This window comes from Triturus cristatus, chromosome 3_2 (genome assembly GCF_964204655.1).
Source record: "Triturus cristatus chromosome 3_2, aTriCri1.1, whole genome shotgun sequence".
Lineage (NCBI taxonomy): Eukaryota > Metazoa > Chordata > Amphibia > Caudata > Salamandridae > Triturus > Triturus cristatus.
Genome location: NC_140584.1, coordinates 882,693,575 through 882,721,282, shown reverse-complemented (window position 1 = coordinate 882,721,282; position 27,708 = coordinate 882,693,575). Strand labels below are relative to the sequence as shown.

The 27,708-nt window shown below is 43.2% G+C and overlaps 1 protein-coding gene across 2 annotated transcripts in view; it reads left to right on the top strand.

Annotated features, from left to right (window-relative positions):
- Positions 1-27,708, top strand: part of LOC146858379 (uncharacterized) — a 316,534-nt gene that overhangs the window by 232,893 nt on the left and 55,933 nt on the right. For both annotated transcript variants that reach the window (XM_085646913.1, XM_085646912.1), the window contains exon 5: positions 13,690-13,749. In XM_085646913.1, coding sequence (XP_085503039.1) covers positions 13,690-13,749 — 60 coding nt within the window. The remainder of the gene's footprint in view (positions 1-13,689; positions 13,750-27,708) is intronic.

The window sequence follows — 27,708 nt, the reverse complement described above, 5'->3', positions numbered from 1 at the left end:
TCTTAATTAAAAGAGACAAAAACAACGTTACTACAGCATAGTGATTAAACAGTGTTAACCCCACTAATACCCTTATGTGTATGCATTTATCTAGCACTTGCAACATAGAAAAGCATTAATTCGGAAAGCGTTTTGTGCTCAAAAATAAACAGCACATAGCAACGTTTAAACATGAAAACATGCACGTTAATTTTTAAAACAGCACATTTAAGCACACTCACGTGTAACCCTCTCTTGTTAAAACAAACGGATTGATTAATATAAACGCACTTGCAGAAGACAAATAATTAATTATTAATTATTAATACTTTAGTACAACGAATAGACATGCCAGAGCTTCAAAAGCCCCAGAATTTTCAAACTGAAAACTCTGCTCCAGCAGTACCCTAAGGAGCTATTCAAACTAGGTTGTGCTAGTGGTAGAAGAAAAGTTATTACACACAGTATAAAAAACGGAGACACAACATTTTGCAAAGCAGAAGCGGACACCGCATCAAGAACACAACAAGGACCTGAGATGTGAAGGTGAAGTGCAAATCCGACCAATTTATGCAGCATCAATAATAATAATTTGAGGCAGCAGTCCTTTTCCGACTCTTTGTAAATTGCTGCAAAGCAGGGATGAGTCCTATAAGGGACAGGAGAGCTCTGTACCTGCATTTGCATTCATGCAATGCCTACATTTTGCATCCTACTCACGAAGGAGAGAGCGGAGGCCCTTTACATGCCCACCTTTCCTCTGCAATTGCCTATAAGTCGCAAAAAGAACTTTTTGAGTCAGATTTTTTCGACTCGCAATGTGCCTTTAGTACATTGTGCTACACTGTTTTGTGAATCACAGGCCTCACCACTGCAAAACAGCTCAGTACATTAGACCCTGTATTACTGGTGGTAAAGAAAATTGAGGACGCTTCTTAAACGTTTTGCAAAAAAAGTTTATTCCCACAGATTGTGATTCAATGAATTAGTATAGATTACATTTACTACCACAGACATTCTGCTAGCTGGTTGGATTATTCGCTGTTGTACATGAGTGCCAGACGTGGGAAGGTGGGGTTAACAATTGAGTGTCAAAAAAGTGCCCGTTGACAATGTTGAGAACACTCACAGATGTGTAACATTGTCTATGTTCTCAAATATTTGCCATGCTCTCCCACTCTCACTGCACTTCTGATATTACACCTGAAAAACAGACTTAAATAGTGCCTAAAATACTCCCATTTTTTCAGGGTGAGGTGATTTCTCCACATTAAAAAAAGATAGTTACCTGTATGCAGAAAAAAGGAGAGAAATTTGGAAATGTAGATTTTCTCTACCTGCTAAACCTGCAGTTTTCCCAGTCTGGTGAAATCTGCAAGTGTAGAATTACAGAGAAACAAAGCTATGCATGTAAGTCTACCAGATTCCTTGATTTCCAGGTAGACCTCCTAACAAGTATTCAGGAGGCTAAGAGATAATGAAATCTATGGGCCTCATTTATAAAACAATTGGCGTAGGCAGCGCTGCAAGTCTTTTTGCTGCGTTGCCCTGTGCCAATTAGAAAGGGCAGGAATGCGCCGTATTTCCGAGATACAGTGCAATCCTGTCCTTACAGCCAGTGCATAATTGGTGCCTAGCACCAGCACAAGCACCCTTGCACTATGGAGCAAGGGTGTCTGCGTTGATGGCAGGATTGATTTTGTGGAGGAAGGAGCACCTTTCTGCACAAAAACAATACCGAGAGGCGTTTTCCTTGTTCTATGTGTACTGCCAAATGCAGCACACAAGAAAAGAGGAAAAACCTGCTCTGGAAGGCATAAGGTTTTGGTGCTGCCCCAGGTTCACATGATTTTATAAAACTGGGGCAGTATCAGAATCCATGGGAACACCCATCGCAATGCCGATGGAACTCCTCTTTGACGCAGAGTAAGGCAAAGCAACACTTTACGCTTCCTTGCCTTACTCCATATTTGTTAGACCATGCATAGCCACGCAGGGAGGCTTTGTGTCGCCTCATAGATATGATTGAGAGGGCTGCGCCACTGGAACGTCAAAAAAAGTGATGGTTGGGCGGCGCAGGACTCTTGTAAATTAACCCGTATGTTTATTGTAGCCATCGCCATAGAACTTGGTGATATTCCACATATTTTGTGACACAGGCGGAAAATAACTCCATCATCTTGTTGACTGCAACGTCTCTGGTGAAATCTTGTTACCTCCCAGCCAGAAGTAGTAGATTGCAGTTTGATTTTTGTCTGTAGACTTAAAAATGGCTTCAGTCGCTTCTTTATAGGTACTGTGCTGTCTGCTTTCTGTTCGAAGGTTTAGAGATTTTGACTTGCATTCCTTAATAAAAGCCCACTCTCTAACAGATCACTCAACCCGTGTGTGTGTGTGTGTGTGCGCGTGCGTGTGTGTGTGTGTGTGTTTTTGTGTGTGTGTGTGTGTGTGTGTGTGTGTGTGTGTTTTTTTCTGTCTGTCTCCTGTCCCTTTTTGGTGTTATGGTGTCTTACGTCTTTCGTAATATTTGGCCTGGCATAGTGTGGTCCTCCTTCAAATAATGGTGGCCAGACCGGTAAAGTGGTGTGCCTGCTATAAGGTGGAAATCTATATCATAATAATTGCTGTCCTTAGTACAATGATTAATCTGGCATATGAAGGCCATTATTGACTTTTAATAGCCAACCATGGCTTCTGAGGTACTTCAGTGGCATTTTAATAATAGCAGTAATTACAATAATTAGGCTTTCCTGTTTTTATCTTCCGGTGTTTTCTTTTTGAGTTTTTCAATGTTTAAAAAAAAATGAAGGATCTGTTGCTATCAGTGCTTATTTATTTATTTATTACTCTGTAACAATCATGCGGCTGGTGTTTTTTCAGTGCTTATAATTTTATCCAACTTCTAACCACCTCATTTTTTTTAATGTATGTTTCAAGTGAAGTTTCATTATTACTCTCACCTTCATGTCTGTTCCATGACCTGTCACTCAAACTCCCCTTTCCAGTAGCTCAGCCCCACGTCATATGAAGGAGGCGAATGTATGGAAGGATTTGTTTGCACTTCATTAAGATCTTCACTTGGGTGGAGGGCATCAGATACAATCATTAAAAGGCAACAGATAAAAGGTTAATGGTGGGATTTTAACACACCTTCACACCACTCAATTCTTGAGACAAGTGGCAACTATTAGTCGAATGATGCCTTTCAATTTATGCCAAGAGATAAATATTGGGGTGTGCTCAGTGCTCTATTATTGCAAGCCCGTGTCACACTGCCCTCTTTTTGTATCCAGATACCAAGAAGGGACGGTGCTAATAACAAGAACTAAGCCCCCTTCAGAGAGGGCCTTGTTGACATTCTCAGACTACAATGCTCCAAGAATATCCAGTGGCTGGCCTATGTCAAAAAAGCATGGTATGAGCTAGGCCTTGCTCATTTTTTAGAAGAACCTCTGTCTATCCTGGCGACTGCTCGGTGGTGGTCAAATAAAGATATTGGGAGAGAGTTTAAGCCCAGAACGAATAGTCCTTCCACACAGGTAGCCTCTCAAGATGCTTTTGACTGCACAAGTCCGCACCTAAGGCAGGTATTTTTGTTATTATATACGTCTGGAGTGTGCTCATTCATTGTTTTTGCACTTTGGATATGGGACCCTCCCAAGTGCCGTGTGCACTTCATCATGGCACTCTGCAACGCCCGGGCATAGTCGGTGTCAGTCATGTATTCTCTTTGATGAAACCGAGGGACATTTGTTTTTTGTCCTAAATATGCTAATCCCAGAGCAAAGTGGATTGCGCCCCTATGTCGAAGCTTGGGACTAATGAATCGAGTATATGCTTTTAGGATTGCAAAAGTGATTCCTCGAAGGAGATTGTGGTGGCTGTATCCAAATGTACTTTTATGGCTTGGTCCATTAAACATAAACCGACCGCTGGACACTGAAGGTTCTATGTGCATTGGATCACGTATTCAGTTCTTTTTAGCAGTAGCGGCCGCTACTGGGTATGAGTGATGGGGCGGGGAGAGGAGAAGCCGAATTAATATGCATGCTGCCAGCTATAAGTCCTATGGTGACGGTCCACTGTGCTACTGTCTGAAGCAGTAGATCAGCTAGTAAAAAAACCTCATGACCTGCAGCGTGCCTTGGATCAATTGGCTGTACAGTTCACACCATTAATTCATTTTATTTTATATTTTTGGGTTGAACATATGAGATTTTGTATTTATTTGAAAGCCCGCACCAGGACCACAAAACATTGATCTTTTCTAAGCATCTTAGCCTTTGTTCGTTTGAAAGCAGTGTGGGGGTTATGCTGTTTCCAGGCATGTGAGAGAGTTGCTCAAGGCCCTTTAACAGTGTGCTATTTGCAGTGTGCACTGCTCTAGCTCAGTTTGGTTTTTGAGGGGCGAAGATCAATCACAGCTCAACGTGATTCCAATAAATGTAGTCACAGCGTTTGTAAGGGCGATGCTGCCCAGTGTCACGCCTTGTTTCTGCACCATGTGTCCCAAGCTTCATTTTGATATGGGGCAGTAGGGTTGAATGTTGAACTTACTGATCCTGGGGCTGTAGCCTGAACATACTACCCATCAGTGCGCAGGCTCACAACAGACCCATTCACAATTATTTGCCGAAATTGAGCTGTCTGCATCACATACAAGGAAACACAGATCTTCGTGTTGCACTGTGTACAGCCTATATACTAACTCGTAGATTTTCAGAGTTAACTTATACACTATAGGCAGGGCAATTTTAACAAAGCAAGCACATGGACCCCTTGGGCGCACACGCATGGGGGCTGAGTATGTTCATGATATTGCCCTTGAGCCATCTGTAAGAAGGGATGTGGCTTATTTAGTCATATTTTTCAGACCATTGCAATGCAAAACCAGCAGCGGCCCTTTCTTAAGGGTGAAGGGGCAACATCAATAGTGTGTGTCAGGCTGAGGAAAGGTCAGCCTGTCAGACGCTCATTATGTTTAGGTTTGGCAGCCAGGTGCAGCCAGGTGCTATTTATACGCTAAATGTGCAAGCGCCTGGCTGCCTGAGCTGAACTTTGCCATGCTGATGATGTCACAGTTCCTGCAGGCATGACCTCTTAGCCTGGCAAAGCGCTTGGAGGACCCCCATGATGAGGGGGAGCGCCATTGATAGCCTGTGACCTTGGCACTTCCGTTTTAAGTCTCAAAGTGCCCAGGGCCAAGTGTCTATCACTGACACTTTGTCACAGAGTGGGGTGGTGCCTGCAACTCTCACTGACCCCGTCCCACTCTGTAACGAGGTAGGGACTGCCGCGCTCCCACACAGCCAATGAGGGGCGCGGGTAGTTCAAACCCTCCTGGCACCTCCGAGGCATCCCTCTAGAGACGTTGCAGAGGTAAGGTGTTATAATGTTACTCACTGTGTTTGCTCATGTATTTCTATGACATCTGTGGGTTCTAGAAGGGTGACAGCTGCTCTGACTTCATGTGGAATTGTGGAGGAGTGGAGCCAGAGGCAGTTGGGTGGATGAGCTGTATTGAACCTCTGTTCTGAAAATAAATACTATGAAGGAACTACTTCTCTTCCATGTCTTCATTAAGAAAATGTACTTTTTAACACTGGCGACGACTGGGATCTGAAACAGCTCAACTCCAAGAAAGGACAATTTTTTTTTTTCTTCTAATTCTACAAAGAAAGGACTTAACATCTACCATTTTCTACAAGGAAAAGTTAACCTCATCTCTTCTACGTGCGTCAATCTAGGCGAAAAGAACTTTCTGCGCATTCTTCAGTGAGAAGTAAGACTGTTCCTTAACATTTATGGCTCCTTTCTGTCTTAAATGTCCTGTAAATAACTGCTAAGTGCTCCCTAATTAACTGGGTGGATGATTGAAGAAACGTTTTTGTTTTAGTCCAAACGTTAATGGATCCAGCCTGTTAATTGCGCTTTCATCGAATTTGTGAATTTTTCTTCGTGCTTTTTTTTTCTCTTCTCATCCCCTCGCTAAGCATAGCGTCAAAGCCCTCCAATAGCCTCTATAACGTTGCATTTTCCGTATTTTTCTACGTTTTATGCACATGTACAGTTGGTGGCTTACTTTTGAATCTGTCCCCGAGGCTTTGCTTGCGCTGCGAGACTCACGCTGTGGCACCTCTATGCTCGTTGTCAAGGGAGCATTGTTTGAGCGTCTCTGCTTTCACCATCTTCTGTGACACGCTCTTCTGTTACGTCGGGAAGTTCACACGCCTCCCAATGCGACGTAACCAACGCGACGTAATGGATCTTCAGGAAGTTTATTTTGGTTGCTGAGCAACGAAGCTCAGACGCGAGCGATCCGCAACTCTTCGGCGGAGTTTGGTTGCTGAGCAACGAAGCAACACAGGAAGCGTTCTACAACTCTTCAGCAAGACGACTGGCGAGAATACATTACGGTTCATTTCATACTGATTTCCCACGCTGATGTGCACAGCTTTGTGCTCACAGCTTCTTTGTGGTTGTCGATCCACAACTCCTCGGCAGAGTGACTCTCAAGGATATATTCCATGTTATTTATTGCTGGTTACTACGCTGATGTGCACAGCTTTGTGCTCACAGTTTCTTCCTTGTTTTCCACATGCAATATTCACACTGATGCGCACAGTTTGTACAATTTTAAGTCTTAAGGAGACCTGTTCATCCTTTCTACGTTCTGCACGCTGATGTGCACAGCTTCATGTATCTTTTAAGACACGTTTTTTTTCTTTTTCAACGCTGATGTACACAGTATAGTGCTCTCAACTTCGTTGCTGGTTTTGTCCTCTGGTCTTTATTGAAGTTTATTTTAACAGACTTGTGCTAATTCTACGCAGATGGGCACAGTTTTTACGACGTTGATGTGTAAGCAAATATGGGTTTTACAGTATTTGTGTTAGACATACACAATATTTACAAGTAGTTTTTTTTTACAACGCACAACCCGTTTACGTACATATCATTGTTTTGTCTTCTCTTTCCACTTTATTTTGCATTGTTTTTTTTTCTCGTCCTTGCAAGGTCAGCTCAAGGGTAGTCATGCAAAACGTCACTGCTGCTCCGTTTTTTTTGCAGACACCTGGTGATCCTCCAATAAAATGGTCAAAGTGGAAAAAAGTTTTCGAGCGATATGCTCGGGTTTGTGGTACCTCCCTTAGCATTGAAAGGAAAACAGCCTTGCTTATGCACTGTCTTGGGTCTGAGGGCCAAGATGTTTTTGACCACCTTCCATGTGTCCCTACTAGTGCAGCTGCTGGCCTCAATGAGTTTGAAATCTGCATGTATAAGTTGGACTCTCACTATTTACCCAAAGTCAGTACTATACTGGAACGCTACCATTTTGGGAAACGAATGCAGAAGGAAGGGGAAAGCATTGAAAATTATGTCACAGATTTGAGAAGGTTAGCTTCAACCTGTAAGTTTGATACGCTTATTGAGGAAAGAATTAGGGATCAGTTTATGTTGGGCTGTGTGTCTGAAAAAGTGCGTGATGAGTTATGGTTGAAAGATGAGCCGACCCTTGATGAAGTTCTTGTTGTGGCTAAGAGAATTGAACATTCAGTAGAATGTTTAAAGGAAATCAAAAAAGATCTTAACAAAGATGTTTCAGTTGTTAGTACGGAGATGAGTTCTGTTCCTGATACTAAATTGAAAGATACTAAGACAAAGTTTCAAACCAAAGGTAAACAATTACAGAAACCTCGCATACAGTTTGATAAAGGGAATAAATGTTACCGCTGTAACAATACTGGCCACTGGGCGAATGATAAATCTTGCCCTGCACTAAACGCTGTTTGTAGTTATTGCAAGAAAAGAGGTCATTTTGTTGTAGCTTGTAAGATCAAATCTTCCAAGCAAAGTGTCCATGAAGTAAACTATGAAAGTTCTTGTGATCAACATGATTTTGAATGTGGCCAAATTGTTGTTCAGATAGGGGGTGAGGGACCCTTGGATTATATTCTGGTGGAAGGTAAAAGAACAAAAGTCTTATTTGATTCTGGCGCAAAGATCACAATTGTTTCTTCAAAATTTTTTGATGATTATTTACGTCAGAATGTGAACTTACTAAAGGCAGATATATACCCTACTGCATATGGTGGAGAACCCATTGATTTAAGGGGGTATTTCATTGGGTTGATAGAGTATGAAGGTCGTTACACTTCTGGGAAGGTGTACGTTTCTAGAAAGGGTGATAGCATCATCAGTTGGTGGCATCAGAAAGATTTGGAGGTTATGTTAGATCCAAATAGCACTCCTTCTATAATCCTTAAAGAGAGAAAAGTAGTGGAATCTGTAGGTCATACTTCTTCTTTGCAGTCTCAACTTATGGAAGAGTTCCCGCGTGTTTTTGGTAATCAGCTTGGGTGTTTGAAAGGGTATAGCCACAAGATAAAATTAGTCCCGGGTTCCATTCCGGTATCTAGCAAGGTACGCAATGTGCCATTTAGTGTCAAGGATGAGATGTTGAAGGAATTAGAAAAGCTGAAGTCACAGGGTATCATTGAGGAAGTGGAAGGCACTTCTTGGTTGGCTCCGGTTGTGGCCGCGAGGAAATCTGATGGCTCTCTAAGATTATGTGTGGACCTCAGACAACTCAATAAGTGTGTACTTGTGGATAAATACCCGTTACCTAACATTTCTGAACTTCTAAGTATGGTGCATGGGGCCAAAGTCTTCAGCACAATTGATTTAACGTCCGCTTACCATCAGATCATGCTCGATCAATCTTCCAGGGATCTGACTGCGTTTGTGACACCTTTTGGAACATTTAGATTTGTGAGACTCCCGTTTGGACTAGTATCTGCTGCTTCTGTTTTTCAGAGGGTTATGGAAAAGATTCTAGTTGGCATACCTGGGGTCTGTGTTTATCAGGACGATATTTTAGTGTATGGGTGTGATGAATCAGAACATGGTTCGAGAGTTCGTTCTGTGCTGAATGGTCTCTCTGATCACAATCTTACCATCAAGTGTGAGAAGTGTAAATTTGGTCTGGACAGGATTGATTATTTGGGTCACACGATTACTGCGGATGGTGTTACTCCTAAAGCTGAACTTGTTAATACCATCAGAGACCTAACTCCACCGTCGTCAAAGGAAGAGCTCATGCGTTTTCTAGGTATGGCGGAGTATTATAATAAGTTCATTAAGAATTTTGCAGAAGTCACTTATAATATGAGGAATTTGCTTAAGAAAGGCGTCAAATTCTTGTGGGATCAGTCGTGTGATAATGAATTTGTTGAATTGAAGGGCAAATTACAAGCTGCTCCTAAACTTAGGAATTTTGATCCAGCTAAGTGTTCTATTATTTCTACGGACGCGAGTCTCAAAGGGTTGGGTGCTGTTTTGTATCAAGGGGGTACCAATCCTGACAATACCATAATGTTTGTTTCTAGAAGTTTGAAAGGAGCGGAATCTAGGTACTCGGTGATTGAGAGAGAGGCGCTTGCTGTGTATTGGGCCATTAAGAAGTTTAAAAAGTTTCTTTGGGGCAATTCGTTTGTGGTAAGGACAGACCATAAACCCCTATGTGAGGTGTTGACTAGTAAAGGGATTGACTCTATTTCACCAAGGATATCTAAGTGGATTGTTGGCTTACAGGGTTTTGACTTTACTGTGAAGTATGTTCCTGGCTCAGAAAATTTTGTTGCTGACACACTCTCGAGGCTAGTTCCTTTTAACCCCTCTGATGGTCAAGATGATCCAAATTTTGGTCGACCTCATGATTTTGTGTGTGGAATTGACTATAAAGTCATTTCTCAGAGTCAGTGGTCTGCTGCTTGTCGTGAGGATCAAACATTTCAGGATATATTTGATCTTATTCGTGTTGGGTGGCAGTACAAGGAACAAGGGGGGCCATTGGTGAAAGACTTTTGGTCAGTGAGAGATCAGTTGTCTGATTGCCAAGGGATATTATGGAGAGGTCATAGACTTGTTCCCCCTGTGTCATTAAGGAAGGAGTTATTAGATCTAGCTCATGAGGCACACCTGGGTATTTCTAAAACTAAGGAAAGGATACGGTCTACCTATTGGTGGCCTGGGATGGATACTCAAATTGAAAGGTTGGTTAGGGAATGTGTTCAGTGCTCACTCAGTGAGAAATCTTTAAAGATCAGAACTCAACCGATGGTGAAGAGATCACGTCCGAGTGGTCCGTGGAAGGACATTGCTCTGGATATTTTGGGTCCTGTACATGGGGATGGTTCTGATACCTTTGTCATTGTGGTGATGGATTTATTTTCAAGGTGGCCAGAGATTTCTTTTGTAAAGAATATTAACACCAAAACTGTAATTGACTTTTTGAAAGGCATAATTTCTAGAGAGGGTATACCTGAATCTCTTTTGACTGATAATGGAGTGCAACTGGTGTCCAAAGAGATGGAGGATTTTCTTACTAATTGTGGTATTGTCCACAAGAAAGCTGCTCTTTATCATCCTGAATCCAATGGGACTGTTGAGAGATTTAACAGGGTAATAAAGGATACAATTTCATTAGCTAAGCAAAATTGTCTTAACTGGAGAGAGGAAGTTTCTAAGAGAGTTTGTGTATTTCGTTTTGCACCACATTCTACTACTGGTAAGTCTCCTTTCCTTTTATTCCGTGGTAGGCAACCTGATACATTTTTAGAACCTCCATGGGTGAACAAATTTCTGGTAGACAAAGGTGTGACTCCTGATTTAAGCTCTTGGAAGAGCAAGGAGGATCACATTTGTCTAAAAAGCAAAGAGAATTTTGATATGAGACATGCGGTTAAGCCCACTAAGGTGAAGGTTGGTGATTTTGTAAGAATCAAGAAACCTGGCTTTGGTGATTCTGGTTCTAAATTTTCGAAACCTTTTAAAGTGGTCAAGATTCTTGGCAATGCAATCAGGACCTCTGATCATAAGGTTTGGAACCTCAGCAGGGTTGCGGTGTGTGGTGATTCTACTCATGGGGTTGTTCCATGTGACAATACTGGTAGAAAAGGCTTTGTGGATGGTCCTAACAGGCCTAAGAGAGTTATTCGTGAACCTTCATATTTGAAGGACTATGTTACTTGATTGCTATGTCATTACTCTTATGTTTAGGTAGTTTTTTTTATTTGAGGGACCCACGGGTCTTTTACCTAATATGTTTTAACTTTTACATTCATGTAACCCTTTGGTACTTTAAAGGGATATGTTATTTAACTTTTGTTTTACTTATGTTTTTTTTAGTTTTTGTTGTGTTAGTTGACGGAGGGAGATGTGTTATAATGTTACTCACTGTGTTTGCTCATGTATTTCTATGACATCTGTGGGTTCTAGAAGGGTGACAGCTGCTCTGACTTCATGTGGAATTGTGGAGGAGTGGAGCCAGAGGCAGTTGGGTGGATGAGCTGTATTGAACCTCTGTTCTGAAAATAAATACTATGAAGGAACTACTTCTCTTCCATGTCTTCATTAAGAAAAGTACATTTAAGGGTAAGGGTTATGTTTCTATTCAATGCTTGGTGCGTGCTTACGTATATGTATGATTGTATGTATGTATGTGAGTGTGATGTGATTGGGTGTGTGTGCTTGTGTGTGTGAATGCATAGGTGTGAGTGAGTGTGCACGTGCGTGCGGCTCCCCAACACTCCCATGCTCTGATTACCAACTGCCACTGTGTAAAACTAAGACCCGGAGTATTTGGGGCACCTCTTTTTGGGAAGGCGTTGAGTATAGAGACTATGATATTTATTGCCGCCAGAGCTTTCAGACAGCAAAGCTCCAGCCTGCTCTTAGGGAAGAAGGATGATATAGTGGTGGTGTTTACCCTGGACTAAGTCCGTGCTCAGAGTTCAGACTCAAACTTACTGACCAATAAACAACAAGGTATATATAGTGAACAGTGAGCTGAAGCCATGTGTGCTGAGACGTTCCCAAACCGGGACCGGATGTAGATCCTGTGGCTTAGTGACTAGAGCTGCTGACTTTGGAACCAGGTACTGATATTCAAGTCCTAGCCGTGACACATGGCTCAACTTTATGTGATTCTGGGCAAATCACTTAATCTCTCTGTGCCTAAAAATGGGGAATTTATTTTTGTAATACCAACTTGTATGTGGTCTTGGTGATCATCTCCCAACCTCCCATGTTATGTACAGTGCTCCATTGCTCAGCCCCGGCCCGTGCAGGTAAGAGCAGTATGGCAATGGGGCCTGGTAGGGGGGTGGGGGGGGGTATTTCAACTGACGACGACAAGGGAAAATGAATTATTTATTTAAATTCCCCTCAAGGTCGTCTGTCGAATCCCCCCCAACCTGGCCCCACCCCTCTTACCTGCACGGCCCGTGGCTGCCATTTCTACCTAGCTAGGTTTGTGCTGTATAAAAAACAATACATACATACATAACAAACATTTGCTTGGGGGCATTGAGTTTATTTACCCACAATTAAAAACTAGTGGTCGGAAGGAAACGGAAAACATATGTTTTTTCACAATATGGCTAGATGGTGTTAGGGAAAAATCTGCTTATTTAACAAAAACGAAAAGCTGCTGATTGAATACAATATTTGAGGATATAAAGAAAATGTCACATTGATTATTGGGGCAAATGAATGCGTTTCAGTATACTTAAATTAATATTTGAGAGTAAATTCATGCTGAGTTTGTTAGTTATTGGTAAAGTGATGTTCCCGGTGCCATAAAACAATGGTTTGGGTAGCTATTTCGCGATTCACATATAAGTGGTTTATTGTCTACAGTATATAATCTTTTGTATCTATGCACTCTATATGGATAATTTTGACACACTCACCAATATTGCTGTCTGATGCTTACGTTTGGTGTAACTATGCTTGGTGCCTGAATCTCAAGGTCCATCTAATCTGAGAAGTAGCTCTAGTTTCTGGCCCGGTGGTATTTGTCTAACGATAGCTCTGCAGCCTATTGCCTGAGATTTAGAGATCCCTGAAACTCGAAAAATGACTAGCCTTCCCCTTCCAATTGCCAGTCACAATATACAACCACGAATCTAAAGAAATGGGTCAGTATGAACAAATAAAGATTAATAGAATGTTGAAACAAAGACATATAGCCTAACACATTTGGAAAAATTATAGGATGTCATTCAAATGGGATATTCAGATTATTTGAACTGCCTGTAAAATCTGTTTTTTTTTTCAAGGAAACTTTTCAAAATACCCCATTCAAGCACCATGTTTTCAAAGTTTTTCAGATGGTCCTTCCATCAGCTATGCACAGGGTCAGGCTTGTTTGGCACACCATGAAGCTATCAAAATAATTCATCAGTGTCTCTTCAGAGCTTTCTGTGAAACTTGTGTTTTTTTGTTGTTAATTTATTTTGATATGTTACTGTGAAATACAAAATGTAACTATTTTTTTCAGATTTTCCTTGGCCTGAGAAACATCCCAAACAGCTATGGGGGACTTCATGGGGGGAGTCAGGCTTGCTTGCTTCACTATCTCCTACGGTGCAATTTGCGGTCCTTATATATGCCTGAGCACTTTCAAATTTCACCACTGCTATTAAAGAGAATTATTTTTCAGATCATGTTTTTGAACAATTTCAAAATGCAGGTTCTGGCTTTCAATTACTTTTTTGAGACTTCCACTGCATTTATTTGTGTCGATTTCTATTAAACAAATTCTCAGGAGTAGCCATGCTCAGTTATTGCCAACTGCGAACTATATTTTGATCACTTCAGAACAGCACTTCTCACCAATGTTTGTCTTGACTCTTGTCTCCCCAGCACAGAGTGTGGAGCAGCCACCACCAGAATATCAATATATTACATACCCCGTGCAACAAGGTAAGCAATTCCCAGCTCTGATTATTATTTTTTTTTTACACTGGTGTTCACTAATGGTGGAAGATAAGATTGTATCATAAATGTATAGGTTTATAATATGATGTTCATTTAGTCTCAGCTTCTACATTTGTCAAGCGTGTGATTTTGAACTCGTCATTGTAGCTCCATATGTCTCAATTCCTATAATTGCCATACTGTGCAGGTCTTGGAACGGAGATAAACCCCAGGACTAAGCCTTATATCAACTAAAAACACTATCAGAGATATGCTGCTGGTTAATGCAACCAATATTCCAGTACTGTATCACTCAAAGTCAAAGTCAAATGAACTTTATTCGGTTATTTTAACAAGATAACCATAAAAGTACAAAAAAGGCCAAAAGGAGAGATTTCCACATAGGTTCAGATCACGATTGTTTTTCGTAATTTAAAAGCATTTTTAAAAATGAGGAAATAAATACAACAGTTAAAATACTATCCAATTTCTGTACAGCTAAAAAGGCAGGGCGACAACGATTGATTTCCATGATCTTTAACAATGGAACAACATACATTCGTCTAGGTCTAATATAAAATTTACAAAAAAAGAGTATATGCATATCATTTTGAACTGATAAATCATCACAAGGACATTTAATCAAAGTTTTTGACCAGTCATTCATAACTGGAAAGCTGAGTGATCTAAATAATAAGTTAAATCTAAAACGTGTTAGCAAAAACCTCTCATGATCACTCATTAATAACTTCAAATACGGCTGTATATTCTTGCAAAAAACGATTTGCTCATGAGCTGCCACCGTAGTTTTCTTAATTTCATTTCTGGTTCTATTCTCTTGCAAGTAGGTCATACATTTTTCTTTTAAACATTTTCTAGAGATATTGCATAGGGAGGATGGTTCTAGATAATAATTCCCCATGCCTAGTAACGTGAGAAAATTCTTAATGTAGTTCAACCATCTAATCTTTCCACACTTCTCTAATCCCATCGCATTTTCCATAATCGAGCGGTTCAATCCAGACTCATCCACAGTCCATATTGTATGCCAAAGTAGAACTGGGGCTGTTTTTATTGTGTCTTCCAAATAAGGCTCCCCAAGTTCCACATGGCAGACATATGTCGAGACACTTTGTGGAACAGCTAAGAGATATTTCATGAAATTATTTTCAACCACTTGGAGAGCACTTACATTAGCGTGGCCCCACAAGCCTGCCCCATATGTAACAATAGCTACACAGGTCGCTTTATATACAGTCAACATATCTTTAATTGGTTTCCTCCCTATTTTACGGCTAAAGTTTTTCAATGCCATAATAGATTTACAGTACAAAAGATTCCTAGTCTTAATTGTGGTGTTCCATAGACCTGTACTATCGATTAAAACCCCTAAATAGGGAAACATTAAGGTAGCCTCTACCGGGGTAGAACCAATATAAATTACTTTTCTCTTTCTATGTGCACCCGACCCACAGTGCATGGTAAATGTCTTGGTGCAATTTATTCTCAAATCAAGCCGTTTCATAAAGTCAGAAAAGGAGGTAACTAGCCTCTGCATGGCCTGCGGTGTTCTGGCCATCAGGTCCACGTCATCTGCATATAGCAAGGTTGGGATTGGTCTTTCTCCCACCATCGGCATGTCCCTACACTCAGCCAGCAATTTTTTTTCCACATTATTAATATAGAGTGTAAAAAGGAACGGTGCCAGGACGCAGCCTTGGCGTACACCCCTTTTAATTTCAAAACATTTGGTACATTCACCACTTTTTCCATATCTGACTTTGGCCGAAGCTCCTAAATAGAGCTCTCTGAGAAAATTAATAACTAGTTGGTCTACTCCCATGTTTCCCATAACTAGCCAAAGTTTACTATGTACTACAGAGTCGAATGCAGAGGTAAGATCAACAAAAGTTAAAAACATGCGACCTTCCTTGGCTTTAGTATATTTTTCAATTAAAATTTGAAAGTTCAAATATTGTTCAATTGTTCCAAGCCCTTTCCTAAAGCCATACTGCAAGTCACTTAAAATTTTAGTTTCTTCTGCCCATACTTGAAGTCTATTTAGAATTACTCTTCCAAGGATTTTGACAGTGGAGTCCAGGAGTGATATTGGGCGGTAGCACTAACAATTTTCTCGATCGCCCTTTTTAAAAATAGGGACTATCAAGGATTCACACCACGAAGGGAAGAGACCTTTGTGTAGAGTGGCATTAAAAAGGCGTGTAAGAATAGGAGCCCACAATTCCCTGTTATTTTTAAATAAATCAACCGGAACCCCATCGGGGCCAGGTGCTTTCCCTCCCAAGCAGGCATCAATACATTTGTGCACTTCTACTACTGTAAGTTCGGGAGCAAAAGTGCTACTAGGGTAAATACATGCTCCCGTTTGGATATTCTCATTTACACATTCCCTCTTATCTTGTTCACTGGAATACAATTTCACAAAGTATTCAACCCACTCACTCTCTGTTATTGCCACATCTAGTGGGTCTATATTACTATGATTTAAAAAAGGGGCATTGACAACTTTCCAAAATAATGCAGAATCTTTGCTCAATGAAGCTTCACATAAAGCATCCCATGCTTCTTTCTTTAGAGCATTTTTTCTAGTTTTAAGGGTTTGCTTGTAAACATTCCTGCAATTTCTGATTAGGTCAATGTCTTTCACCGAGGCATGTAGGGCTTGCTTTAGACTTGAGCATGCCTTTGTACGCTCAGAGTCAAACCACCCCTTCTGCCTCTTATTTCCACCTCTATTATCAACCCATAGTAACTTTCTAGTTTGGGCAATAATCATCAGAAAATTATCAATCATATCAGAATCATCAACATTCTCATCTGTACATGCATAAAATTGGGGCAACATACTTTTTATTAATTTTTCCTGAAAATCATCTGGGGTAATTTTTGTCCACTTTAAAGCGTATCCATTTTTGCGGGCCATGGTAATATTATCTACTAACACTTTTGATTTGGCCCTACCACAAAATTCATTATATCTCATTCTCATAGTAAAAGTGAGAGGAAAATGGTCGCTAAGTGGACAATCAAGAATTCTATAATCCTGTATTGTAGCCCCATGACTAGTAGTCATTATGACATAATCAATAGTTGTATTTGCCCCTCTGCCATTAAACGTTGGAAGAAAGGGGACTTCTGGACTAATCAATCTGTTAACAAAGTCCATATCATTATCGAATATAAGTTCGTTTAAATTGTCCCCCCATTAAGAATGTTCAAAGTGACTAATACTAACATCTTTATCTAATTTTACCCCACATGTCCCACTCTCTACATTCCTACATATTGGGCAATTAAAGTCTCCAACCCATATAATACAAATCTCCTTGGACCTCCCCTCTATGGCAGATTTAATATTACTTCCTAATATTCTAGAGACGTCATCTACGTCCTCTCCTTGGATGTTATTATAAAAATTAACCAAAACTAAAATCATCCCTTTGTTAATTGTGATCCTAATAATACTGTATCACTCAATCAAAGGCCTCACTATCTTAACTAGGCATCCCTCATAACTCCTGGCCTATTTTATGACATTGTCAACACAATCAGTTTTCATCATCCTCCATGCAATTACTCATGCCTCTCTTATCACCGACGATACAGCTAAATCATGCCACTAAATAATTCCTGGATCATCTGTGGTCAAGCCAAAAAGGTAAATAATACAAAAACATAATGCTTTGGAGGTGTGATTCCTCAGACTGGGTGTGGTTGTAAGGCTGTTGTGGATACTCATCTGCCTGCAGATCTTCTAGGCTAAAACTGACATTGAGAATTTATCCACCCCAGTTATAGAAAAAAAAAGATTTAACCATGAAATGTCTCAGATGTGCTAGGGTACATCTGATGGCTGTAATTCCTTCATCACTATGGTTTTCTTTGTTCTGCACCTCCACAAGCGGTCAATAGCTAATGGTATTATTTAACCTTAATATTAGACCAACAGACCTCTCTATGTGACACTCAGGATTCAATACTTACAGTGGTAAAATTGAAAGTTAAAGTCCCAGCATGCAAAGTGATGTTGACTTATGTACTTTCTTTAAACTTTGTTGAGTGTAGTTATGTATTGCAAGCATGGTCCTGGTGGTTAATGCAGCACTTTACATAGAACCAGGAGAAATATAACCAGGCATATGTGGCTACCGAGAACATGCAAGGACAGTTACAAAGCACAGTGGTGGACCAATATACAATCGTGAGGGGGGGAGTGGCATGGGGTGCACCTGCTGTGAAGGATGTTAATAAGGACATGCAAAGAAGGAGTCAATATGTTGATGGCATTACCAATGGGAATTTCTATTTTGAGTTGCCTTCACAGTTGCTGCAATGAGGTGGTGATTTAAGTATCAGGGGAGATTTTCATTGAGCCTCAGTGCATAGATGTTATGTTATGTTAATGGTTTTTGTACCGCGCACAGCTGCCCCAGCAAAGGGGCGTCCTGGCGCCAAGAAAGGTAAACACAACATCACAAAATGCAGCAGAGTCAGTTAATTTTATTAAAAATAAACGTTTTAATGACACGTCTGAACCTAGTTAAGTCTTCCAAAGCACGGATGTCATTAGGGAGAGAGTTCCAGAGCTTGGCGGCTACTACTCGGAAGGAGCGGCCTCCAGTCCTGCTCAACAGAAAACGGGGAACAACAGCTAAATTCTGGCCCATCGATCTCAAAGAGCGAGAGGGGATATATGGAGTCAGAAGATTCATGAGAATAGGTGGAGCCAAGCCTTTCAAAATTTTAAAGGCCAGGCAAAGCACCTTAAACTCAATCCGCCGCGCAACAGGCAACCAATGGAGTGTTTGCAGTGTTCCGGACACTGAGCAACGTTTGGGCAGCCCAAATATCGCTCTTGCGGCGGCATTCTGCACTCGTTGTAACCGCAGAAATTCAGCCTTGTTCGTGCCTGCAAGCAGAGCACTGGCATAGTCTATCCTGGATAGTACCGAGGCCTGGACCACAAGCTGTCTAGTGCTGGCATCGAAAAATTTAAGCACCGGCCTGATGCTCCTAATAATGCCAAAGCAAGAGGCAGCCACCTTCTTAGTATGGCAAGTGAAACTGAGTAAAGGGTCCAGCCAGACCCCGAGGTTTTTAACTCCATAGCAGGAGAGGGGATCATTCCTAACTCGGGGGGCCACCAGCTGTCATTCCAACATCCAGGTTGCTTCCCAAACACCATCACCTCTGTCTTCTTTGTGTTCAATTGGAGACAATTCTGGTTCATCCAATTGGCCACCGAACGCAGCCCCTCACAGAAGTTGAGGGCGTCCAAAGCTGAGTCCCCACTTAGTGTGACCGCCAGCTGCGTGTCATCCGCATAGGACACCATTGTCAAGCCCCAGCCTTTGACTTCCGCAGCCAGCGGCCTCACGTAAAGATTGAAGAGAGTGGGGCTCAGAGATGAACCCTGTGGGACCCCCAAGGTGAGCGGGTGAGAGGTGGATTTACCGGGTGGTATCGCAACCTGAAAGGATCTATTGGAAAGGAAGGAGCGGAACCAGCCTAAAGCCAGCCCCCTAACCCCAGCTTCCTCTAACCGCCGCAACAGGATATCGTGGGACACCGTATCAAAGGCGGCACTCAGATCTAACAGCAGGAGTGCCGCTGTTTGTCCGGTGTCCAGCACGGAGCGCAGATGTTCAACCATGTATAACAAGGCAGTCTCCGTGCTGTGGGCTTTACGAAAACCATTTTGCGTGGGATCCAAGATGTTAGCTTTATCAAGATGGTCAGCCAGGACCCCATTCACGTGGCCTTCGATGACTTTAGCAGCCCACGGCAGCAAAGAGATGGGGCGATAGTTCTCAGGTTTTGTGGGGTCGAGGGTAGGCTTTTTTAGGATGGGGGTAACTACCGCTTGCTTCCACTTGGTGGGTACAGTCCCTGAACCCAGTGACATATTGATAAGGGCAAGCAAGGGTGCACGACATGTGGCCTGCATGTTTTTAAATAGGGCCAGTTTGAGGGGGTCTGCAGGGGAGCCAGATTTAATTTTTTGGCTCAGAAAATCAAAACCCTCCTCAGATAGGGGGGCCAAAAGATCCAGGATCCTATCATTGATCTTAGGACAATCAAATGAATCCGAGCAGTGCACGATAGTTGGAAAGGTGTGGTAAATTGCTTGCACCTTTTGAACAAAGAACAAGGCCAGACTCTCGCAATGAGAGTCAGTGCAGATTTCAGCCGCGGAGGCCCTCTTAGTTATAAGGTCCTTTAGGACCTTAAAGATTAATTTGGAGGGATTAGGGCTGTTCCGGAACTCCTGCGCATAAAATGCGGCACGTGTTCGACACACCGCTCTGTGATATGCCTTGGATAGAGTGAGGTAGCAGGTCTTAAGCGCGGGATCATAGGCTTTCCTCCATCGCCTTTCCGCTTGCCTACACTCTCTCTTAAGAGACGCCAAGGTCTCATCATACCACGGGCTATGTGCCTTGGTCCGGCACTTAGAACGTACAAAAGGAATAAGAGAGTCCAAGGCCGTGCCAATCCAAGTGCAGAATGAATCATACCCACCGTCAACATCGGCGAGAAGAGGTAGGGGTGTTTTTCCTAATAAGAGGTAGAAGTCTTCAAGTTTTAGTTTACTCCACTGGCGGGAAAAAGATGTTTTATTCAGTGCCACAAAAAGAGGATCTACCACAGGGAGAACTGCTTTCACCAGCATATGGTCTGTCCAAGACAGCTGAACAGGTTGGCATAAGGTAATCTCCTCTAAGGAGGTAAAGAACGGGTCCAGTATGTGTCCACCAGAGTGGGAGGGGGACGTCACTCTCTGTGTGAGCTGCAAGGCTTCAAGATCTGCTAGACAGCTCTTAATGGAGGATTGGGAAGGACAGTCAAAGTGCAGATTGAGGTCACCTACCACATTGAAATTTGCACAGCCAAGAGCTTCTATACTAATGACGTCCGGGAGAGCGGCCCTAAAGGCCGCATCGCAGCCCGGAGGCCGATATATTAGAAGACCTGAAAAGCTAAAGCAATGGGACAGAGAGATTCTGAAACGAGCGCATTCGCAACCTGGAAGTTTTAGTTCTTTCCATTCACAAGGAAAGCGACGTTTCACCGCCATTGCAATTCCGCCACCTCTCGAACCACGGTTGAGAGTTGCCACGGTATAGTCAGGGGGGAAGGCAAGGTTTAAAATCGCAGTGTCAGCATCTTGAAGCCATGTCTCGGTCATAAAAAACACATCAGGGGAGTCATTGGTGGCAATATCAAAGATCTCCGCCTGATGTTTGACCAGAGATCTGACATTTAGGCTATATATACTGGCAATATTCACCCCCGACACGTTAATCTGCCGGGATGAAATTTGCATAGAGCGGACGCGAGACGGGGGAGGCAAGTGCCAGCAGCAACAGGTGCACCGATAAGGGCCCCTTAGCGGTGCTACAGGCGGAAGTGGACAGATGGAAAAATGGTCACGTACGGCCAGTAAGTCTGCTCTACCGTACCTGAGAGGGAAAGTAGCCATAATGGTGATGTAAGAGTCTGCCGCACCCCGCACTTCCTTAGCGCTGACGGGCGCAGACGGGCAGACTCTGGCTTGACTCAGGCGAGAGTCAGGCGCTACCGCTGCGCGTCACCCCTGCGCGGCCCGTGCGAGCATTAAGTACCGGCTCACCTGGAGTCCTGGCAAGCGCTAGAGCGCTCGAGCAGATAGAGAAAGCTTGTTTCTTGTCCATTCCATTCAGAATTTATGAATTACTAACTTGGCGAGAGGAGAGTGCCATGTGGTGTGAAGACTATCAGTGATGTGGTGCGTGCTTGAAAGCTTGTCTGGTGCGCCTGAGATGATTACTTTCTAAATCATACAACTTGATGCAGGCGCATACAGAAAGCCAGTGGCAATGTTTTAGGGTTTTAGTGATATTTTAAATGTTCTTTGGTGGGTGATCATACAGGAGCTTGTGTGCCAGGTTAATGCAATATAAATACCAACAGTGAAGCCAGTATTGTGTTTGGGAGACTGATGGCAGAGCATTGCTGTTGTGGATCTGAGACAGGACAAGGGACCAGCAGTTCAGAGGCAGCAATCACTTAACACTGACAAGACACTCAACTGTGACCATGCTTCTCAGAAGTTTGTTTTCTCATGGTCTATGAAAGAGAATTTAATAACTATGTACATATTCTACTCTAGAAAAACATCCCTATGGCGTGAAACCATCTCGAACCTCCTTAATGTACACAAAAACAGGAACATTCCGTACGGCACTAAGCTCACAATCGCTCCCTCCTCAAACTTGCGAACTGACCTTACCATCACCTTATACAAAAACAGCATAGTCCTGATCCAAGCTCCAACCGAAGACCTCAATAAATTTGCGGACCTTTTCACCCTTCTCAAAAAACATGTGCCCGACCCTCATCCTTCCACGCTCCCCCCACACCAACCTTCGCCACCCGACACCCTTCGCGCTCCGTTCAACGCAGCCCAGTGGGTAAGGATAAAAGCCTTCCGCTTAGCTCCACCAAAGACCCAACCACTCCTCCTCTCCCCCTCCAAAGGTGCAGACTAGACCAACCCAACTCTTACTGTTCCCCAATCCAAACGGCTCGCTAGGCAATGCCTCCCATATCGCTACTAGGGATTCTCCTTTTACCCTTACACGACCTCTGCCATCCATCAAGGAGATCTTGCAGCCGCCCCCCCGACCAGTGCCCAACCCCCACCTACATAGTGACTCATATGCCAGACACCTGCAGGGTAGCAAATACCCACCCCAACAATCCCTCGACCAATCCACCAAGCGCGCGTAGCCTCTCACATAACACTCCTCAAAACGTTCACGACACAGGTTGACCCAGCACCACTATCAAGTTACCAGGGCTTACCAACCTAACCGTTCCTCCTACCCACAAGCTCTTTCTTCCTTTATGGATGTTGAAACTCTGCACCACAGTACAGCCAAACTAACTCAGAGCATCCATAAATCCTTTTTGGAACTTTAGAACATCCTTCACCTCACCGAATTCTTCTTCTCGAACTTTAATCTCCTGCAGAACTCTACTCCCCCCCCCTCGCCGTGCCCTCCCATTACCCGTTACCACTATCCGTGAGACACCTTCGCCCTTGCATACAGCCCTGCCACCTCTCGGAGGAGGAAATTCTAGCCCTCCTCCTCACCTACAAATCTACACCTGTAACCCCAAGTCCACTAGACCTCTCGGAGGAGGAAATTCTAGCCCGCCTCCTTACATACGAATCTGCCCCTGAAACTCCAAGTCCACTGGACTCGAATGATGAACACGCTATCCATACGGTTGCAATCAACCCTAACAGATCAGCTACTCTCCGCAACAGAGGAGTTATTAATAACAACCTAGCGCTAGTACCCATTTCCGCCCTAACTCACGTCACACACCCTGACTCTCCTCTGACCGGCCTCCTAATTAACTGTCGCTCAGCAATAAAACATGCCACTGATGTCGACGATCTCATCCTGAGCCAAAAATCTGACTTAGCAATCCTGACAGAATCCTGGCTCAATGAATCCTCATCTCCCTGCCTAGACATCTTAGTACCTCCTAACTATAATATCGCAAGGCTGGACAGGCAATCAAACAAAAAGGGGGAGGCATTGCCTGCATCTACCGCTCTAACATCCTCATAACTGAACTTCTGGCAGATCCCACAGACTCCTGCGAATACCTTGCACTCTCCATATGCAGCAATGCCACCCAACTGTGCAGACTGCACATCTTTTACCACCCCCCAGGCATGAATGACACCTTCACTGACCACCTGATGGAAATCATCACAGCCAAGGTCTCCTCCAATTCTAAAGAGATCTTCCTTGGTGACTTTAATCTGCACTGGAACGACCTCAAGGACCATCAGGTCAACGCCATCAAAGGCTTTTTGGCCGACCAAGTCCTTACCCAAGCCTGCACACTCCCAACACACTCGAAAGGCGCCACTCTAGACTGGATCATTGCTAAGGAATCAGTGGTCGAGATCATCTCTACGACCCATGCGACTGGTCTGACCACCACGCTATTACTTTTCTCTTACCTGGCACCCACAAGACATGGACACCGCAACATGTGATTCATAAACATTGGATTAGAGACACTAAGAACCTTGATCCTGGGAAACTGGCTGCACACTGCGAGAATGACCTCCCTCCCCCCCATCTCACAACGGTCAACAACCTCACTGAACACTATACCACGACTATATCTAACATTCTGGATGATCTTGCTACGCTAAAGTTAAAAAGAGCCCAAATCAAAGACAGAAACTCCTGGTTCAATGGATCCCTCAACAACGAAAGGAGAACCCTCCGGCAGGCAGAAAGAATCTGGAGACAGCACCCTTCAGCCGCCCATTTAAAACATCTCCGCCAGACCAGAAATGTCTATAATAGGAACATCCTCAAGTCAAACAAAGAATTCTTCAGATCAGAGCTGGGGAACGCCAAGAACAGACCTCGCAAGCTCTTCGAAATGGTCAAACACCAATCCAATAAACTGGCCAAAACCTCTATAGAAACCTCTAAATCTCCAATAACATGTGAGGAATTTTCCTCCTTCTTCTCTGATAAAATTACTGCCCTGAGTAACGAACTCAGATCTGCAACCTACTCCCAACCCCCCCCCCCCGAACTGCCTCATCTCTCCGCGCTGCCTCCCCAGACACCACCCAAAAACCAAGCGCACTGGTCCATCTTCAAATTTAATGACGACCATTCCGTCTCGAAACTTCTAGCCTCCTTAAACCCAAACAACCACTTTAATGACCCACTCCTCTCCAACTGCTTAGCCGCCACCTCTCAATCTATCATTCCTAGTTGGACGGCAATAATCAACGCCTCCTTCCATCAGGGGTCAATACCTGACTCTCTAAAAGCCGGTCAAGTCATCCCCATCTTTAAAAAACCTACGCTGAACCCTGCCTCCCCAGCCAACTTTAGACCTATATCCAATATCCCACTCCTTGCCAAAGTTCTGGAGAAATGTGTGCAAAAGCAATTGAGCCAACACATCACCAACTTCCACCTGCTAGACGACTTCCAATCTGGATTCAGGCCTGGGCACAGCACTGAAACCACCATTCTCCACATCGTGGATGAGGCCCTCCAAGCCCTTGACCAAGGCAAAACCTGTCTCCTAATCCTCTTAGACCTATCCTCGGCTTTCGATATGGTCAACCGTGAAAAACTCCTCAAACGCCTCAAACTCAGGATGGAACCGGATGGCCCTGTTCTTGAATGGTTTAGGTCCTTCCTACAGAACCGCTCTCAGAGATTCCTAATCAATGGCAACTTGTCTGCTACCTCTCCGATCACGGTCAGAGTCCCCCACAGATCAATCCTATCCCCTATCCCCTACCCTCTTTAACCTTTACCTTGAACTGCTAGAAGGAGTACCACTCACCGCCAATATCTACTACCACATGTATGCCAACGAAACCCAGATCTACATCAAAATCTCTTCTCCGGAGGAGATCTTTTCTCTGAATGAGGCCTTGAAGTTGTCTGTCCAATGGCTCACCTCTAACTAGCTCAAACTTAACGCACAAAAAACGTCATTTCTTCTAATCACCCCACCCAAAAACAACCCCGGCATTCAGGAATGGACTAAAGCGATCACAGCTTTTAACTGCCCACCGACCATAGCGGACTCTGCCAAATCCCTTGGAATAGCTCTAGACTGCAGTTTGAATATGCGTGGCCACATCAACTCGATGGCCAAAACTGCCAGATTTCACCTTAGCTATTTAAGAAAATTGAAACCTTTCCTCGAAGCTCCAGACCTCAAAATGGCAGTCCAAGAATTAGTCATCTTCAGACTCGAATATGGATGCTTTACTCTTTCAGGCCCCCTCAAGATCTCCCTGGCCCCCTTAAAAGCCTGCCTTAACGCTGCCGCCAGACTCCTAACAGGGTCAAAGAAATTTGACCACACTTCACCACAACTGAAAGCCCTGAACTGGCTTCCTCTCGAGGCCAGAATCCAACTTAAGCTGGCCTGTATCACTCACAAGGATCTATACCCTAAATCCCCCGCATTTCTCGCCCAGAAACTCGTGGTATTTGGAGGAGCCAGAAACTCCCTGTCCGCCAGAGACCTCCTGCTCCAGCCTCCGCGCTTGCGAATGAAAAAAACGTACAGTCGGGCTTTCTCAAGGGCTGAACAAAGAATATGGAACTCACTCCCGCCCGCCATCAGAAGAATTCTGTCTCTGGCATGCTTTAAAAGGGAGGCCAAAACCTTCCTAATGGGCAAATTCCTTTCCTAAGTCCTGCACTGCATTTACCTCAGTGACTTGTTTTATACTCAATTACGGCCACACCTTGGATTAACCGGATGCTATCCACCCAACACCTCCGGGCATCCCACCTTAGACTATTGGACCTCTTGTGCTTGTAAAATGTATAAACTTATTTTTATCCCAAATGTTCTCACCCCCTACCTAAGTTCTTGTTATAAAAATGTAATCCTGTAAAGCGCTCTTATACCCTAACGGGTCAAGTTCACGCTCTATAAAACACAAAAAGAAATAAATAAATGTAGGGACCAATAAAGTTGGAGGAGGGAGGGAGGCACCCCACCGTCGATGAGCATATACTCCATTGATGTCTGGTTGAGCTTCAAGTGCCTGACAAACATCTAGTTTTGTATAGTACCTTGGTGTGGATTCTAAAGCTCTTGATATCGTTGGCCAATTCCTTGCTGATGTTGCTAAATGTATCTGAGTATTGATGAGGAGAGATGTCCTGCTGACCTTAAGGCAAGAAAGGGGTTCGTGTGTAGATCAAACATCATATGCGAATATGGAGCCCTGGAGGACACCACATGAGACTGTGGATTGGTCTTTCTGAGCACACTGGTCTCTGTCCATGTGAAAAGAGGTAAATCAGTCCAAAACTATGCAGGAGATAACTATGGGAGAGGAGAGGGCCGCTATCAGGGCTCCATGGTGCCAGTGACAAATCTAGTGGCTCATGGAGGCTGTGGTCTTCACTATTGTTTAGTAGGGTATCAGAGCCTGACTACCTGACTAAGTTGTGTTTGTAGTACTTCTACAAAACCAGAACGAGACTGGTAGGTCTCAAGCAGCTAGTTGCAGTTGATGTAATCTTGGAATTGGTTGGATAGTTTGTTTGGGTTTCATCGTGGACATTTGGATAGGCTTTAGGAAGGAGAGGGATGTGTCTGTCTTGAGTTAAGAATGTAAAACATCTATGATGATGAAGAGAACCTTTAGGCAGTGGATGAAATTAGCTGGCGGCTCACTTGTCAGTGCTTGGAAGGACTGCAAGCTCAAAATGCTTAGGGGAAGGAGGTTCGCTTGGTTTATCAGAGTGAGTGTTTGTGATGCTTTTTTGGTGTCTGTCAATGTTTATTTTCTCTAATTAGATAAACATATATTTTAGTGAAGGGTAAAAAACACAATTGAGTTGATGCAGTGCAATACAGGTGGTGTTTGTCTGCTTTTTGGCCTCCATAGTTGTTTTTAGGAATTGGCAGGATTTTACCTTGACCATAAATATTTTTTTATTTCATACGCAGCAATGAGTACCTTGAGATATTGAGATGGCATGGATCTGTGCTATGTCTTTTTCATTCCGAATGCAGATGTGTGTCTTGTAGATGTTGCATTGCTGTGAATACCATGGGATGGAAGGTTTGGGTTTGCCTTATTTTGTGCAAAAGTAGCTGTGCAGCGATGTGTAGTGTTGAGAGCAGTAACAAGTGTGTGAGTGCCAACCGATGAGATGGTCAGAGTGAAATGAGCCAATAATAACAATAGTAATAATTATTAAGCAAACATAACCTTATTTTTATAGAGTGCATAATACCACACTTTTGTTATGTTTGTGTGTTAGTTTGAAAAAAAGGTTTAAATAAACAGTGTGTACAATGGCCATCAGGAATGGAATACCCAGAGATAAAGTGGATGAGCTTGACTGGAGTAGAGAGATT